The sequence below is a fragment of the Amblyomma maculatum genome, unplaced genomic scaffold (assembly GCF_055883805.1).
Source record: "Amblyomma maculatum isolate TAMU_Amacu unplaced genomic scaffold, ASM5588380v1 scaffold_42, whole genome shotgun sequence".
NCBI classification, from domain to species: Eukaryota; Metazoa; Arthropoda; class Arachnida; order Ixodida; family Ixodidae; genus Amblyomma; species Amblyomma maculatum.
In genome coordinates this window covers 244,230-263,494 of record NW_028146767.1, presented here as the reverse complement: position 1 = coordinate 263,494, position 19,265 = coordinate 244,230, and the positions used below count along the sequence as shown (strand labels likewise).

The 19,265-nt window shown below is 48.1% G+C and overlaps 1 protein-coding gene across 1 annotated transcript; it reads right to left on the bottom strand.

Moving 5' to 3' along the window:
• Positions 1-8,426: 8,426 nt before the first annotated feature.
• On the bottom strand, positions 8,427-17,460 carry LOC146170806 (uncharacterized). Its single transcript, XM_084586774.1, has 4 exons — positions 17,418-17,460; positions 12,310-12,443; positions 10,248-10,470; positions 8,427-8,548 (listed from the first exon to the last, which is right to left on the bottom strand). The coding sequence occupies exons 1-4, from the start codon at positions 17,458-17,460 to the stop codon at positions 8,427-8,429; spliced, it is 522 nt and encodes a 173-aa protein (XP_084442900.1).
• Between the last annotated feature and the right edge of the window lie 1,805 nt (positions 17,461-19,265).

The following is a 19,265-nucleotide window of genomic DNA, read 5'->3' as shown; positions in this document are numbered from 1 at the left end:
TCGGCGTCTGGCGCGACAACATGATCATCATCGCAGCACGAAAGCATGGCATCCAACATCGTCTGAACGCCACGTCCATAGAGCAGGCGAAATGGCGTAAAACGCGTCATCTCTTGGATGGCAGTGTTGTAGGCATATGTGACGTATGGGAGAACCTCGACCCAGGTCTTGTGCTGGGAGTCTATGTACATTGCAATCATGTTTGCGATTCTTTTATTGAGCCTCTCCGTGAGGCCGTTCGTCTGTGGACGATAGGCAGCTCAAAAACGTAGTGCATAAGTTGTTCCATAAAGGCCGTGCCTCGATCGGTGATGACTTGGGATTGTGCGCCATGGCGCAACACGATTTGCTGCATAAAAAACAGGGTGATCTCAGATGACGTGCAGCGCTGCACCGGCTTGGTTGCCGCATGCCGTGTGAGATAGTTGGTCGCGACAATAATGCATTTGTTGCCAACCGATGTCAGCGGAAATGGGCCGAGAAGGTCGAAGCCGATTTGATCAAACGGCGTCTGGGGTGGCGCAATAGGTTGGAGCAAACCCGCTGGCTTGAGAGGCGGCGCCTTTCGACGTTGGCACTGACGACAGCCTCTGACGTAGCGATGAACGGCGCCAACAAGTTTAGGCAAATGACGAACTCGTGGGCGAGTGTGCGTGCAAAGCCCAAGTGGCCAGAGGTGGGCTCATCATGACAACCAAAAAGGATATTGGCACGGAGATCGGTCCGCACTACGAGGAGGTACGCTCGGTCAATAGTGCTGGAGTTTTGCTTGAATGGAACGCCATTGCGGAGACAGAAAGCAGACAGGTTCCAAGCAAATTGACTAGGGATATCATCAGCTCGACCTTCCAGGTGATCAATGCCTGGTCGAAGGTCCGGGTCAGCTCGCTGTCGGTGCATTATGTCTGAAGCACTCACCAGTCCAAGAAAACCGCTCTCTTCGTCCGTGCTCTCACCGACTAAACCGACGGGCGCGCACGACAGTGTGTCAGCATCTTCGTGCTTCTGGCCAGATTTATACACAATGATGTACTCAAATTCTTGGAGGCAGCGGCTCCATCGCGCTAGGCGATCCGATGGGTAGCGGAGGTTGGCCAGCCAGCACCAAGAATGATGGTCGGTGACCACTTTAAATGGGCGGCCGTAGAGATAAGGCCTAAATTTCATGGTTGCCCACACAACCGCAAGGCATTCCCTTTCCGTAGTGGAATAGTTTGTCACGGCGCGGGAAAGCGTGCGGCTACCATACGCGATGACCTTTTCGAAACCTGCTTGGGGTTGAACGAGTACAGCGCCGAGGCCGATGTTGCTAGCGTCGGTGTGGCCTTCGGGGTCAGCGTCTTCATGAAAGTGGGCCAGAATAGGGCTCGTTTGCAGTCGTCTGCGCAGCTCCGAAAAAGCCTCTTGTTGCTCGGCGCCCCACAGGAACTGTGTGTCATCGCACGTGAGGCGAGTCAGGGGGGCGACAACCTTGGAAAAATCAGCGATTAAGCGGCGGTAGTACGCGCAGAGACAGAGGAAGCGTTTCAAACTTCTCTTGGTTGCAGGAACGGCAAATGTGGCGACAGCAGAAGTCTTGTCGGCGTCTGGCCTCAGGCCCGCGGCGCTCACGAGATGACCGAGGAACTTCAACACTTCGTAGCCAAACTGATATTTCTCCAGCTTGAGTGTGAAGTCAGCTGACCGAAAGGTGTCTAACACTGTGCGCAGGCGTTGAAAGGTGTTCGGAAAAGGTTTCAGAGAACACGACGACATCATCGAGGTAAAATAAACAAACTTGCCATTTGAGGCCAGCGAGGACCGTGTCCATAACGCGCTGAAAAGTAGCCGGCGTTGAACATAGGCCGATAGGCAGCATTTTAAACTTGTACAGACCATCTGGGATGAAAAAAGCCGTTTTTTCGCGGTCCCGCTCGCTCGTCTGTGGGCGCAACGTAGTCTGTGAAGCGAGTCGTCGATACGAGGTAGCGGGTAAACGTCTTTTTTGTTATATTGTTCAATTTTCTATAATCAACACAGAAGCAAAGGGTGCCATCCTTTTTCTTTACCACACTGTAGGAGACGACCATGGGCTGTTGGAGGGTTGGATGACACCATCACAAAGCATCTCCTGTACCTTTGTCTGAATCGCTTCACGTTCCATCGTTGAGATGCGGTATAGCTGCTGGCGTATAGGCCGGGCATCGTCGGGCGTAATTATGCGCTGCTTCACAAGAGGCGTTTGCTGAATTTTCGATAAGGTCGCGAAACAAGCGCTGTATTCTAGCAGGGGAGAACGTAGTTCGCGTTGCTGCGTTTCCGAGAGATCTGTAAAAATATCAAGACGGTCAAGGGATGGGCACACATTTTCAACTGCACCGAACGTAAAACATTTAGAGATGTCCGCTAAGCAGTCGGCGAATTCGATTGCAGTAGCGCAGAAAATATGACGGGGTTCGTTCGCGAAGTTAATCACCAGGAGCTCAGATCGGCCGTTACGAAGGTGGATGAGACTCCGCGCCGAGGTGAAGCCGTGGGTGTGTAAAAGGGACGGATTGCCTACAGCTACCGCCGTCCGTTAAGGTAGTTCGTCGCAGGTAACAGTCACAAAAACGCTGGAACGTGGCAGAATAGAAACGCTTTTAGCGGCAATTAGAAGGGTGGCGCGACGGTGCTGGCGATTCTCCGTGTTAGTCATCATCATCATCATCATCAGCCTGATTACACCCACTGCAGGGCGAAGGCCTCTCCCATACTTCTCCACTTAACCCGGTTCTGTGCTAGATGCATCCACTTGACCCCAGCGAACTTCTTAATCTCATCCGCCCACCTAACTTTCTGCCGCCCCCTGCTACGCTTTCCTTCCCTTGGAATCCAGTTTGTTACCCTCAGCGACCATCGGTTCTCCTCTCTTCGCACTACATGTCCTGCCCATGTCCATTTCTTCTTCTTAATTTCCACTAGAATGTCGGTAACTTTAGTTATTTCTCTGACCCAAATTGCACGCTTTCTATCACTTAATGTTACCCCTACCATTTTTCGTTCCATAGCCCTCTGGGTTGTCCTCAACTTAAGTAGAACTCTCTTGGTTAGCTCCACGTTTCACCACCCTAGGTGACTACAGGCAAGATGCAACTCTTATATACTTTGCTCTTTAGCGATACCGGCAAGCTGCTAGTCATAATCTGCGAGTGCTTGCCAAATGCGCTCCAACCCAATCTTATTCTTCATGTTATTTCCTTTTCATGGTCCGGATCTGCGGTTACTACCTGTCCTAAGTAGACATATTCGCCTACTACTCGCAATATTTCGCTACCTCATGTAAAGTGCTGTTCCTTCCCGAGGCTGTTGAACATTACCTTAGTCTTCTGCATATTCATTTTCAAGCCTACCTTTCTACTTTTCCTGTCTAGGTCATCAATCATTATTTGCAGTTTATCCCCCGAGTTGCTTAGAAAGGCAATGTCATCAGCAAATCGCAGATTACTGAGGTATTCTCCACCTACCCTTATCCCTAACTGATCTCAATCCAAGTTTCTGAATACTTCCTCTGAACAAGCTGTGAATAGTACTGGGGAGATTGTGTCTCCTTGCCCAACACCTTTCTTTATGGGAATTTTGTTACTTTCTTTATGCAGAACTATGGTTGCTGTGCAGCCACTATATATATCGTCCAGCACGTTCACGTACGGTTCGTCTACCCCCTGATTTCGCAATGCCTGCATCACCACCGAGTCAAATGCTTTTTCGTAATCAATGAATACTATGTATAAGGGCTGGTTATATTACGGGCTGGTATCAGTATCAGCAGCTTTCTCGGTCGAAAATGTTCCCGTATACTTCCACAGATCGATAATGGTTCCATACTCCCGGAGAAAATCTACACCAAGGATACAGTCGCGGAAGCAGTCAGGTATCATGAGGCAGCTGACAACAAACGTGGAGTTGCGAATTTGGACTCTCACCGTGCACCGACCACTCGGAGTCACGACATGTCCGCCAGCGGTGCTAACCTGAATGCCAGACTAAGACGTCATTACCTTTTTAAGATGCGCCGCCAGATTCCCACTTAAAATCGAAATATTAGCGCCAGTGTCTATCAGTGCGCTAACCTTATAGCCATCGAGGACCACAGGTATATACAGCGAGAATCTGTTTTCATGTGTACGGACTGTCGTCGGGGCCGTCAGGTCGCCTTCGCTCACAGGTCGGGTTGTCGGGGGGTTTTCTCGCGTCGACTGCACGCAGCCTCACCCCAGGAGGTCGTTGCCTTTAGTTTTCCCGACGTGGACTAGGTGACCGTTTCTGCACCATCCAGGAAGAGCTGGGCTGCGACGATGGTTGACGTGGAGACGGAGAGCGTGACTGTCGCCGGGAAGTTGGGGCCATGGGCTGCTGGAATAAGTAGTCTTCAATCTCACGAGGTCGTTGGCCGAGTGGAGGGTGACGCATGTTCATGGGAAATCCGTGCAGTCCCAGGACTCGATGGGGGCACTGGCGATACTGATGACCTGGTTCCCCGCGATGAAAGCACAGGTGCTGGCGATTTGGGGCGCGCTACAGGTCCACCTTCCGCTGAGGTAGTCGTCGATTGTCGATTTACGACTCAGTTTGTGTAGAATAGAGTGAGTCTTGATCGGGCGGCAGTAATGGCGTCGTAGTAGGCGCAGGGCGTCGCAACATATCTGCATACGTTGGACGATGGTACTCCGCGGGAACAGGTAGCGGATCAGCAGATGGTACAGAAGGCCTCAATGATTGAAGCTCTTCGCGGACAATGCCAGCTATAGAGCCGCCCATCGGCTGGGGAGCACCGAAAAGCGCCTGGAGCTCTTCGCGTAAAACAGAGCGGATGATGTCCTGAAGATTCTGGGTGGCCCCGAAGGCCAAAAGTGGCTCCACAACCGAAGCGGTGAGTACCGGTCTGTCGTAGGTGGTAGACCGCTGCTGGAGCATCCGCTCGATTGTGACAGCTTCCGCAAGAAACCCAGCAACTGTGATCGGTGGATTACGCACGAGACCAGCAAATAGTTGTGCATTAACGCTATTCATGAGGTGGCGCACCTTTTTGTTTTCGGGCAAGGCCGGGTCTGATCGTCTGAAAAGCCGGGTCATGTCCTCCACATATGTGCTTACAGTCGCATTCGGCATCTGCATACGAGACTGTGAGGCCCTTTTTGCACGGTCTCACCGATCCGCGCTGGTATAGGTCTCAAGGATTCGACGGCAGAACTCGTGCCATGATGCTAGGGCGGCTTCTCGGTTCTCGTACCACGTACGAGAGCCAACTTCCAGGCCGAATAAGACGTTTTAAGCTTGGCGGCGTCGTCCAACTTATTGAATAAGGCGACCCGTTGAAACTGGGCGAGCTAGTCTTCAACGTCTTCGGTTTGACTGCCGTGGAAGGGCTGAGGCTGTCGTGGGTTCTGCAATGTTTAGTAAACTGAAGCTTGCATGGCAAGTCGAGGGGCGGTTGCGGTGCTGAACTCCAACGGCCCGTGCTAAGGGGGCTGCCCTTGATTCCTCCGGCTAGCATAGTGCACAGGGGTGTCGACTGGCACAGTTGAGTCCTGGGCGCGCTGAGGTGTGCCGGGAATGTACTGGGATCGAGACCCAGCACCTTCACCAAAATATCTCACCGACAATCGGGCTAGACGTGCCTAAAAAGACAGGGAGAAGCTGTACCAGCAGCCAGCGTTCCGCACAGAGCGCGCGAGTAGTCTTCAGCGTCTTTTTCTCCCAGGCGCCACCTTAGAATCTCGGGAACACCAGGTGGCAATATAGTGTTAGGAGAACCGGCCACTCTGGATACGTAGTGCCTACCCTGTCAAAAATTCCAACAGCTAATGGTCTGAAGGAACCCCTAATTTGGGCATGTTGGTGACGGCCTGATGGTGATGGCCTGAAGGCGGCGGCCTGACGGCAGCGGCCTGAAGGCGGCGGCCTGAAGGCGGCGGTCTGAAGGCGGCGGCCTGAAGTCAGCGGCCTGAAAGCGACAACCTGAAGGCGATGGCCTGAAGGCAATAGTCTGTTGGTGACGGTCTAGTAGCGATGGCTTGTTGATCCCGTCACTGTTCGGGTATTGCTAGGCCTACTTTGAAATACATTATGAGCACCTGAGCAGTGTACTATACAGAAAAGCATGCTATCCCATGAGCCCACGTTGTCACCTGGTCAAGAGGGGTAGAAATGCTCCACGATACACAGACTTTATGCAAATAAACATTTTATTACAGTAAAGCACAGAGTTCAACATTCGGTGGAAGAAGCAGAGCCCGATCATTGCACAGACACTACAGGGGAATTTTAAGCTTATGTAAATGCAAGCACTGACTATGAGATTTTACATAATACCATCATAATTGTCCAATGCTTCCTGAAATATGCCAGATATGTTCATATAGAACAGGAGCATATGCACCTTCCTTCTCTAATAACAGAGGTTGTTACCATTCGTGACGGTTTGTCTGCATTAGCAGAAAGCCTACATGCTGCACCGCTGACCATTTTGATCTTATATAGAGAATACACCCAGGCAGTCCGAGCCTTACAGAGTATAGCTAATACTTTTGACATCATCGATATCTGCAATATTGTGCAAACATTTCCTTGTCCTGTACGTGTGGTGTGGGCTCCCCACACTACGCACCGTCTCACAGAAACTGATGATGCGTCCTGTTCCCAGAGGGTCATGTCATCTGCCTATGCTAAAGTTGTCCGCAGGAGATGCCGTAGTGCCTGCGAAAGAATTTCTTTGCCGCTCCACGCGTGCTTTAACTTCATCGTGTGGATCAAACCTTCCCGGCGGTTTAACTCGCCATGAGGAGGTGGCACTGAGAAGAATCCACATGGGTCCTGCATTAGCGCCTGCTGTCAAATCTTCCTGGACCATCCAGACTGCTCCCCTGAACTGCCCTCTCTGACCAGCCCTTGCTACGAAGGCCACACTAGACCACTTCCTAACAACTTGTCCTGGTCTTCGTGTGGCCCGCAAGGTACACCTTAGAAGACATGCTTACCCTACCAGACTGCCTGGCACAAGAGTATTGACACATGGGCCACACCACCGAGAGTTGTTGGCATTCTTTGGGGCTACAGGCCTGCATCAATATATTTAGATCATTATGTTGAAAGCCATCATCATCATCAGCCTGATTATACCCACTGCAGGGTGAAGGCTTCTCCCATATTTCTCCACTTAACCCGGTTCTGTGCTAGCTGCATCCACTTGACCCCTGCCAACTTCTTAATCTCATCCGCCCACCTAACTTTCTGCCGCCCCATGCTACGCTTTCCTTCCCTTGGAATCCAGTTTGTTACCCTCAGCGACCATCGATTATCCTCTCTTCGCACTACATGTCCTGCCCATGTCCATTTCTTCTTCTTAATTTCTACTAGAATGTCGGTAACTTGAGTTATTTCTCTGACCCACTCTGTACGCTTTCTGTCTCTTAATGTTACCCTTATCATTTTTCGTTCCATAGCCCTCTGGGTTGTCCTCAACTTAAGTAGAACTCTCTTGGTTAGCCTCCACGTTTCAGCCCCATAGGTGAGTACAGGCAAAATGCAACTGTTGTATACTTTCCTCTTGAGCGATACCGGTAAGCTGCTAGTCATAATCTGCAAGTGCTTGCCAAATGCGCTCCATCCCAATCTTATTCTTCTTGTTATTTCCTTTTCATGGTCCGGATCTGCGGTTACTACCTGTCCTAAGTAGACATATTCGCCTACTACTTCCAGTATTTCGCTATCTAATGTAAACTGCTGTTCCTTCCCGAGGCTGTTTAACATTACCTTAGCCTTCTGCATATTGATTTTCAAGCCTACCTTTCTACTTTTCCTGTCTAGGTCATCAATCATTATTTGCAGTTCATCCCCCGAGTTGCTTAGCAAGGCAATGTCATCAGCAAATCGCAGATTACTGAGGTATTCTCCATCTACCCTTATCCCTAACTGCTCCCATTCCAAGTCTCTGAATACTTCCTCTAAACAAGCTGTGAATAGTACTGCGGAGATTGTGTCTCCTTGCCTAACACCTTTCTTTATGGGAATTTTGTTACTTTCTTTATGCAGAACTATGGTTTCTGCGCAGCCACTATATATATCTTCGAGCACTTTCACGTACGGCTCGTCTACCCCCTGATTTCGCAATGCCTGCATCACCGCGGAGGTTTCAACTGAGTCAAATGCTTTTTGGTAATCAATGAATGCTATGTATAAGGGCTGGTTATATTCCGAGCATTTTTCTATCACCTGATTGATGGTATGGATATGATCGATAGTAGAGTACCGTTTCCGAAACCCTGCTTGATCCTTTGCTTGATTGCAGTCTAAGGTTGTCCTAATTCTATTAGCGATTAACTATTCTATTAGCGATCGAAAGCCATACTTGCACGATAAAAAAAATTATTACAGCGCCCATTGGCAGTTGCAGCCGCTGGGAGCTATTACATGTGGGTCCCCTTCCGCTTCATGTCACCCAGCTTCTGTGAGAGGTGCTTCCGCACCTGCTTCAGCCTCTTGCTTTTGTCCTCGCCTTCCACGTCGCCCATGTAGACGTGGAAAAGTGCTGCACAGAAGAACAAAAGACATGGCACATTAGAACATAACTTTGTGAGCAACTAGTTGGAAGAGTGATAAAGGCAAACTTTATCTGTCATGTAAAGGTGAGAAATAATCCATGTTTTCGCATTACCTGTGCAAATGATATCAAAATGGGCACTGAGGCTCATATCCAGTACACATGAAAATCAGCTCAAGCTTGTTTTGCTTATTTTTTCAAGCATTAAAATGACACCAAAGAGGTACGCTGAGAATGCTATTCTTAATTCAAGAATACAGAACAGCACAGGTGAGGGATGCTCAGCATTACCTTCAAATGAAGCGTGATTCAGTGACCAGCTTAGTCCACACACGACCTGAACCCGTGTTTCATGCAATGCAGCACAGGGTCAAAAGGTGCTACTGAATGCCTTCTTTTGAAAAAAGGTCACATAGCCGGAGAGTCTGTGCCCGCAAAATGCTATTTATACCCACAAGAGGGCCGCCGCCCTCCGGTAAGGCTTATACCCTCAACTAGGTAGCTGGCAAATCGAGCAAACATAACCCAAAGGAAGATTCTCAATAATTAGTAGCTGTCAAAATATTTCATAACATATGCTGGACAAATTAAAAGGTGTACCCCATAACCATCAAAACGCATGCGCAGTCTTTATATACATATCGCACATCCCAGGCTAACACAGAAAGGATATACTGGTGCCACTGGCAGGAAACATACTGCACCCAAATATCCACAAGACATGTGCTCACACGCTTTGTGCAAACCTGATGTTATCGCCAACCTATAATGCAAGAAACGACGAGATCGTAACCGTTTACATTAGCTCCTGCTGAATTTCACGATTTATGCAAGTGCAACAAGCCCTTTATCAACTTGGAATAAAAAGCTGCCTTTCAAGAGCTTTACTTCTGAATATACTCTGAAAATACATACCGCAGCAAACCCACAAAATACAGAGCACCCAGCTGTCTTATGCGGAGCACTGAACTTACATCCTAGTTATGCAGCAAATCCACCAATCTTTTCTATGTACGGGTGTACCTATCCACTTTGTTTCCTTAAGAGATGCACTGAGTAAAATTCAGGACATTCATCTCTGCCTTTTAGGGCATGACATGACAGCCTTCATGCTTCCTGTCTTGGCTTCCCTTGCATATCCTCATTTGCATATGTGCTTTCCAACTCATCAAATCACTAATTCATTAATCTGTACCTCTGCTATTCCAGAAAAACTCAACATACAGCAGCAAGCTAAAAGATAATGTATTGAGAAACAAAGCTGGTACTGAGAAACAAAGCTCTATCTGAACCAAGCCTTGCAAATGTGCCTGTGTAGCCTAGGAGTTTGATTCCCATCTTAAAGGAGCTACATGAGTTGGCTCCCTATGCCAACTCAGCCATGCCATGTGGTCTTGTAATGCTACACAATCTATCGATAAATCAGTGCCCAGCCATGCCACCTGCAAGAGGTGTGCTCCGATTTTTTATTCACAATGACAGCGCTGGATTTTCTGCACAACAGTACTGTTGCTTTAAAAGGTCTGCATGAGTCAGTTGTTCAATGCTTGACTGCATAGAGTCTAACCATATGACACCAAACAGTTACATGCATCAGCATTGTTGCAGCCCCAATCTCAAGCTTTGCTTCAATTGCAGACGCCTTTTTATCCTTTAGACATTACTGAAAGCAAATAGAAAAACTCACCTTTTAGTGCCGAGACCTTTTCTGGTGAAAGGGCAGGCTTCACTTCTGTCTTGCCAAGTGACCTCGACTTGTTTGACAGTACCCCAGTGACACCGCGGCTCCTCATTTGGTCTGGCATCCAGTAGAGGTGAGCCGCAGCACGACAGAACATTGAGTCAGTCGGCGATTTGAGAAGTACGTCCCACGCACTCCGGTCAATCCATGCATTTGCGCCTGCATACACCTGCAGCGAATTCCCAGAATTTTACATCGGTGCACTAATAGAACTCACATTTCAAGTCCAAATGTTGAGGAACTGTAGAGAAAGCACGAATACATGCATACATACATTTTGCTTTGCAGTAAGCAGTATCTTAAATCATGACAATATTCAGAAAGGTGCAATAGTAGTATACTTTTTTTTTTTTTAGTAACACAGAAATTTGAGCTAGTTGGTTCCTCTTCGATAGTTTATCGGTGCTGCGACAGGGGAAGAGGAACAAGAAGAGACAAGACAAGTGCTCGGGGCGAGCACTTGTCTTGTCGTCTCTTCTTGTTCCTCGTCCCCTGTCGCAGCGCCGGTAAAATATCGAAGTAGTATACTTGCTCTTGCTCTTTTCCATGTTCTCTATACACCGTGGTGCACTGGCTTCAAGTGCATGCTTTTTAGAGGCCAGTTTAGCTCTGAAACAATCCCAATCACGCAATCTACTCCTGGAACTACAGCAGTTTTGATTGATAAACACTTCATTGGTGAGGTACAGAGGCGAAGAGGCAACCACAGCCATGGTAACTGATTCACGAGGCAAACTCATATACGGACTAACTATACGAACCAAATGCATCCGCACAGCGGAAGAGGTGGCAATAGCCCTAGCAATCTCTGAAGCAAACCGAAGACAACACAGTTACTGGATAGTCTCGAACTTGTAAGCTGCCTGTCGAGCCTACCAAAACAACAGGATTAATCACATAGCAAACCACAACTACTACTGTTCGACAAAGAGTCTCTAAGAATGCCTGGCTGAGAAGCACTTGGTTGCCGAGTGGTAGGTGCTAACATTACGATGCAAGGATTGCAATTTCTTGGCTGTATGAAAAAGGTAGTTAAGCAATTTGCTGAAAATCAGAATGGCAGTAGCAAAGGTGGTCGACAATCGGGGGTTGTGAGTGCACTGGCATGAACGGTGGTTGAGAAAGATAAACTCAGATTTCTGAAACAGGAAAGAGAGGAAAAAGGTGCAGTGTTTGGAAGTGATTTCATGAGGTTTAGGGTAGGTTATAAGGTATGCTGCACATGTGAACTCCAGAGACAAACAAACAGCAAAGTGATTTTTTTGGTAAAAGATGTGAAGGCCGGGAAATTGGGCTAGCTGGGAGGCAAGAGGGCATAGCCAGACAGAACAGAGTAAGGGAGGGAACGCTCTTCATGGAGTGCCCCAAGAGAGTTCATAGAGGTAGGACAAATGGGTATTTACTTGCAAGTGAGCCACTCAGAGAGGAAGAAAATGAGGTACAGTACATGCTGGAGCCACAAGCAGTAAAGTTCAGAAAAAAAAAGAAAAAAAAAGGATATGCCAAACCTCCTTGAAGGTCTTGCAGATATCTACGGTTATCAGTGATCACAGCATCTACTTGAGTATGGGAAGATAAAAGAAAGGTGTTCTGCAAAAGCAGGGACATGTCCTGAGAAGCTGATGAGCAAATGAGAAAAAAAGTCATCTTGAGAAAATGAGAAATGCGAATCTAAGCCATCTGCTCAAGAGTCTTACCAAAGCATGCCAGTGAGATATGGAGGTTTTAAAGGGAAGGAGGTTTGCCTGGTTAAGAATCGTAGTATTGATGCATGACAGGGTGCCGGTGTCTCGGGTTTCACTGAAATAGGAACAAAAATCTTCAGGTGTGGTCAAGGTGGTTGCCGAATATAGCGTATGTAATGCTGTCCTCACCGAGAGCGGAACAGATAGCATTAGCAATCAGGGCCACTTCGAGCTCCCACAGAGTGAAAGGGCAGTCTAGATCTAGATTAGGTTCACGCGTGTAGGCCAGACAGAAAACAGAACAGTAGATAGAAGGCAATTACCTTCCCATCGTCTCGGGTAGAACCTATAATGCTGTCTTGCTCACCAGCCCTGTCGAACTCGCAGCTGCCGTCTTCAGCTTCGATGTCCTCATCACCTGAGGATTTTTGTGCAAGATAAAAGAATTTTAGTAAACCTCAGCAGTAAAGTAAATGACAAGGCAAATTGACTACTGTTGCTTGACACACAGGCCATTCACATTAACATTTAACAAATAAGTTGGCCAATGATTATTGTACTCTCTAATGGGAACTTTTATGGTCTGCCCATTAGATCGACCATGCTTGTCCAACACTTAATTTCAACAAAAAAATATACTGTCATGGAAATGTACCCTGAAGAACATGTACAAGGTAGCTCATTAAAAAAAGTATTTTTCAAAAACAATTTCAAAACAAATTTGGTGGATAGGTCAGTTTTCAACAGTTTGCACAACCTTCACTTTGAAGCCTTGCAAAATGGAATTATTTGCACCCAGTTTTCCAGCTATATATATATTGGTACTCCACATACTCCCAATGCGGTAACAGCTATAAAAAAAACAATGAAGCACAGCAGATTTTGAAAACTTTTCAAATTATGAAGGAGAATACAGTGAAAACTTGTTAATTCAAATTTTCGAATAATTTGAACTAAACTACTTGGTCCGGCCAAGAACTATAGACATCTGTGTACAAAAAAGCCTGTTCATTCAAAAGCGAGTCGGTTCTGCTAAGGATAATTGAAACTTGCGATTAAATACTTAATTCGAGCCCTGTTAATTTGAAAATACAGACAAATACTGTCAGCGCGGTCCCAGCTAATGCCCATGAATGGCTAGGGGCACCACAGATTACGTGAGAGAACTTTTTTTTTCTTTGCGAGAGTCGTTCTTCCTTCCACCCAACAGTCGTCAACGGAAACACATAACGCTGGCTTTGAGCATCGTTCACTTCAAGAGGTGTTTGCTGGTTTCGCGCATTTAAATGATTGATTGTCAGCAGACGGTGCCAGCCCCAATCCAGCTCAGCATGGTAACACGAATGTACTGTTCTGAAAACGAGGCTTGCACAACAGGGCGAAGGCCTCTCCCATACTTCTCCACTTAACCCGGTTCTGTGCTAGATGCATCCACTTGACCCCTGCGAACTTCTTAATCTCATCCGCCCACCTAACTTTCTGCCGCCCCCTGCTACGCTTTCCTTCCCTTGGAATCCAGTTTGTTACCCTCAGCGACCATCGGTTCTCCTCTCTTCGCACTACATGTCCTGCCCATGTCCATTTCTTCTTCTTAATTTCCACTAGAATGTCGGTAACTTTAGTTATTTCTCTGACCCAAATTGCACGCTTTCTATCACTTAATGTTACCCCTACCATTTTTCGTTCCATAGCCCTCTGGGTTGTCCTCAACTTAAGTAGAACTCTCTTGGTTAGCTCCACGTTTCACCACCCTAGGTGACTACAGGCAAGATGCAACTCTTATATACTTTGCTCTTTAGCGATACCGGCAAGCTGCTAGTCATAATCTGCGAGTGCTTGCCAAATGCGCTCCATCCCAATCTTATTCTTCATGTTATTTCCTTTTCATGGTCCGGATCTGCGGTTACTACCTGTCCTAAGTAGACATATTCGCCTACTACTTGCAATATTTCGCTACCTCATGTAAACTGCTGTTCCTTCCCGAGGCTGTTGAACATTACCTTAGTCTTCTGCATATTCATTTTCAAGCCTACCTTTCTACTTTTCCTGTCTTGGTCATCAATCATTATTTGCAGTTTATCCCCCGAGTTGCTTAGAAAGGCAATGTCATCAGCAAATCGCAGATTACTGAGGTATTCTCCACCTACCCTTATCCCTAACTGATCTCAATCCAAGTTTCTGAATACTTCCTCTGAACAAGCTGTGAATAGTACTGGGGAGATTGTGTCTCCTTGCCTAACACCTTTCTTTATGGGAATTTTGTTACTTTCTTTATGCAGAACTATGGTTGCTGTGCAGCCACTATATATATCGTCCAGCACGTTCACGTACGGTTCGTCTACCCCCTGATTTCGCAATGCCTGCATCACCACCGAGTCAAATGCTTTTTCGTAATCAATGAATACTATGTATAAGGGCTGGTTATATCATGGGCTGGTATCAGTATCAGCAGCTTTCTCGGTCGAAAATGTTCCCGTATACTTCCACAGATCGATAATGGTTCCATACTCCCGGAGAAAATCTACACCAAGGATACAGTCGCGGAAGCAGTCAGGTATCATGAGGCAGCTGACAACAAACGTGGAGTTGCGAATTTGGACTCTCACCGTGCACCGACCACTCGGAGTCACGACATGTCCGCCAGCGGTGCTAACCTGAATGCCAGACTAAGACGTCATTACCTTTTTAAGATGCGCCGCCAGATTCCCACTTAAAATCGAAATATTAGCGCCAGTGTCTATCAGTGCGCTAACCTTATAGCCATCGAGGACCACAGGTATATACAGCGAGAATCTGTTTTCATGTGTACGGACTGTCGTCGGGGCCGTCAGGTCGCCTTCGCTCACAGGTCGGGTTGTCGGGGGGTTTTCTCGCGTCGACTGCACGCAGCCTCACCCCAGGAGGTCGTTGCCTTTAGTTTTCCCGACGTGGACTAGGTGACCGTTTCTGCACCATCCAGGAAGAGCTGGGCTGCGACGATGGTCGACGTGGAGACGGAGAGCGTGACTGTCGCCGGGAAGTTGGGGCCATGGGCTGCTGGAATAAGTAGTCTTCAATCTCACGAGGTCGTTGGCCGAGTGGAGGGTGACGCATGTTCATGGGAAATCCGTGCAGTCCCAGGACTCGATGGGGGCACTGGCGATACTGATGACCTGGTTCCCCACAATGAAAGCACAGGTGCTGGCGATTTGGGGCGCGCTACAGGTCCACCTTCCGCTGAGGTAGTCGTCGATTGTCGATTTACGACTCAGTTTGTGTAGAATAGAGTGAGTCTTGATCGGGCGGCAGTAATGGCGTCGTAGTAGGCGCAGGGCGTCGCAACATATCTGCATACGTTGGACGATGGTACTCCGCGGGAAGAGGTAGCGGATCAGCAGATGGTACAGAAGGCCTCAATGATTGAAGCTCTTGGCGGACAATGCCAGCTATAGAGCCGCCCATCGGCTGGGGAGCACCGAAAAGCGCCTGGAGCTCTTCGCGTAAAACAGAGCGGATGATGTCCTGAAGATTCTGGGTGGCCCCGAAGGCCAAAAGTGGCTCCACAACCGAAGCGGTGAGTACCGGTCTGTCGTAGGTGGTAGACCGCTGCTGGAGCATCCGCTCGATTGTGACAGCTTCCGCAAGAAACCCAGCAACTGTGATCGGTGGATTACGCACGAGACCCTCAAATAGTTGTGCATTAACGCTATTCATGAGGTGGCGCACCTTTTTGTTTTCGGGCAAGGCCGGGTCTGATCGTCTGAAAAGCCGGGTCATGTCCTCCACATATGTGCTTACAGTCGCATTCGGCATCTGCATACGAGACTTTAAGGCCCTTTTTGCACGGTCTCACCGATCCGCGCTGGTATAGGTCTCAAGGATTCGACGGCAGAACTCGTGCCATGATGCTAGGGCGGCTTCTCGGTTCTCGTACCACGTACGAGAGCCAACTTCCAGGCCGATTAAGACGTTTTAAGCTTGGCGGCGTCGTCCAACTTATTGAATAAGGCGACCCGTTGAAACTGGGCGAGCTAGTCTTCAACGTCTTCGGTTTGACTGCCGTGGAAGGGCTGAGGCTGTCGTGGGTTCTGCAATGTGTAGTAAACTGAAGCTTGCATGGCAAGTCGAGGGGCGGTTGCGGTGCTGAACTCCAACGGCCCGTGCTCAGGGGGCAGCCCTTGATTCCTCCGGCTAGCATAGTGCACAGGGGTGTCGACTGGCACAGTTGAGTCCTGGGCGCGCTGAGGTGTGCCGGGAATTTACTGGGATCGAGACCCAGCACCTTCACCAAAATATCTCACCGACAATCGGGCTAGACGTGCCTAAAAAGACAGGGAGAAGCTGTACCAGCAGCCAGCGTTCCGCACAGAGCGCGCGAGTAGTCTTCAGCGTCTTTTTCTCCCAGGCGCCACCTTAGAATCTCGGGAACACCAGGTGGCAATATAGTGTTAGGAGAACCGGCCACTCTGGATACGTAGTGCCTACCCTGTCAAAAATTCCAACAGCTAATGGTCTGAAGGAACCCCTAATTTGGGCATGTTGGTGACGGCCTGATGGTGATGGCCTGAAGGCGGCGGCCTGAAGGCGGCGGCCTGAAGGCGGCGGCCTGAAGGCAGCGGCCTGAAAGCGACAACCTGAAGGCGATGGCCTGAAGGCAATAGTCTGTTGGTGACGGTCTAGTAGCGATGGCTTGTTGATCCCGTCACTGTTCGGGTATTGCTAGGCCTACTTTGAAATACATTATGAGCACCTGAGCAGTGTACTATACAGAAAAGCATGCTATCCCATGAGCCCACGTTGTCACCTGGTCAAGAGGGGTAGAAATGCTCCACGATACACAGACTTTATGCAAATAAACATTTTATTACAGTAAAGCACAAAGTTCAACATTCGGTGGAAGAAGCAGAGCCCGATCATTGCACAGACACTACAGGGGAATTTTAAGCTTATGTAAATGCAAGCACTGACTATGAGATTTTACATAATACCATCATAATTGTCCAATGCTTCCTGAAATATGCCAGATATGTTCATATAGAACAGGAGCATATGCACCTTCCTTCTCTAATAACAGAGGTTGTTACCATTCGTGACGGTTTGTCTGCATTAGCAGAAAGCCTACATGCTGCACCGCTGACCATTTTGATCTTATATAGAGAATACACCCAGGCAGTCCGAGCCTTACAGAGTATAGCTAATACTTTTGACATCATCGATATCTGCAATATTGTGCAAACATTTCCTTGTCCTGTACGTGTGGTGTGGGCTCCCCACACTACGCACCGTCTCACAGAAACTGATGATGCGTCCTGTTCCCAGAGGGTCATGTCATCTGCCTATGCTAAAGTTGTCCGCAGGAGATGCCGTAGTGCCTGCGAAAGAATTTCTTTGCCGCTCCACGCGTGCTTTAACTTCATCGTGTGGATCAAACCTTCCCGGCGGTTTAACTCGCCATGAGGAGGTGGCACTGAGAAGAATCCACATGGGTCCTGCATTAGCGCCTGCTGTCAAATCTTCCTGGACCATCCAGACTGCTCCCCTGAACTGCCCTCTCTGACCAGCCCCTGCTACGAAGGCCACACTAGACCACTTCCTAACAACTTGTCCTGGTCTTCGTGTGGCCCGCAAGGTACACCTTAGAAGACATGCTTACCCTACCAGACTGCCTGGCACAAGAGTATGGACACATGGGCCACACCACCGAGAGTTGTTGGCATTCTTTGGGGCTACAGGCCTGCATCAATATATTTAGATCATTATGTTGAAAGCCATCATCATCATCAGCCTGATTATACCCACTGCAGGGTGAAGGCTTCTCCCATATTTCTCCACTTAACCCGGTTCTGTGCTAGCTGCATCCACTTGACCCCTGCGAACTTCTTAATCTCATCCGCCCACCTAACTTTCTGCCGCCCCATGCTACGCTTTCCTTCCCTTGGAATCCAGTTTGTTACCCTCAGCGACCATCGATTATCCTCTCTTCGCACTACATGTCCTGCCCATGTCCATTTCTTCTTCTTAATTTCTACTAGAATGTCGGTAACTTGAGTTATTTCTCTGACCCACTCTGTACGCTTTCTATCTCTTAATGTTACCCTTATCATTTTTCGTTCCATAGCCCTCTGGGTTGTCCTCAACTTAAGTAGAACTCTCTTGGTTAGCCTCCACGTTTCAGCCCCATAGGTGAGTACAGGCAAAATGCAACTGTTGTATACTTCCCTCTTGAGCGATACCGGTAAGCTGCTAGTCATAATCTGCAAGTGCTTGCCAAATGCGCTCCATCCCAATCTTATTCTTCTTGTTATTTCCTTTTCATGGTCCGGATCTGCGGTTACTACCTGTCCTAAGTAGACATATTCGCCTACTACTTCCAGTATTTCGCTATCTAATGTAAACTGCTGTTCCTTCCCGAGGCTGTTTAACATTACCATAGTCTTCTGCATATTGATTTTCAAGCCTTCCTTTCTACTTTTCCTGTCTAGGTCATCAATCATTATTTGCAGCTCATCCCCCGAGTTGCTTAGCAAGGCAATGTCATCAGCAAATCGCAGATTACTGAGGTATTCTCCATCTACCCTTATCCCTAACTGCTCCCATTCCAAGTCTCTGAATACTTCCTCTAAGCAAGCTGTGAATAGTACTGGGGAGATTGTGTCTCCTTGCCTAACACCATTCTTTATAGGAATTTTGTTACTTTCTTTATGCAGAACTATGGTTTCTGTGCAGCCACTATATATATCTTCGAGCACTTTCACGTACGGCTCGTCTACCCCCTGATTTCGCAATGCCTGCATCACCGCGGAGGTTTCAACTGAGTCAAATGCTTTTTGGTAATCAATGAATGCTATGTATAAGGGCTGGTTATATTCCGAGCATTTTTCTATCACCTGATTGATGGTATGGATATGATCGGTAATAGAGTCATCATCATCATCATCATCATCAGCCTGATTATACCCACTGCAGGGCGAAGGCCTCTCCCATATTTCTCCACTTAACCCGGTTCTGTGCTAGCTGCATCCACTTGACCCCTGCGAACTTCTTAATCTCATCCGCCCACCTAACTTTCTGCCTCCCCCTGCTACGCTTTCCTTCCCTTGGAATCCAGTTTGTTACCCTCAGCGACCATCGGTTATCCTCTCTTCGCACTACATGTCCTGCCCATGTCCATTTCTTCTTCTTAATTTCCACTAGAATGTCATTAACTTGAGTTATTTCTCTGACCCACTCTGCACGCTTTCTATCTCTTAATGTTACCCCTACCATTTTTCGTTCCATAGCCCTCTGGGTTGTCCTCAAC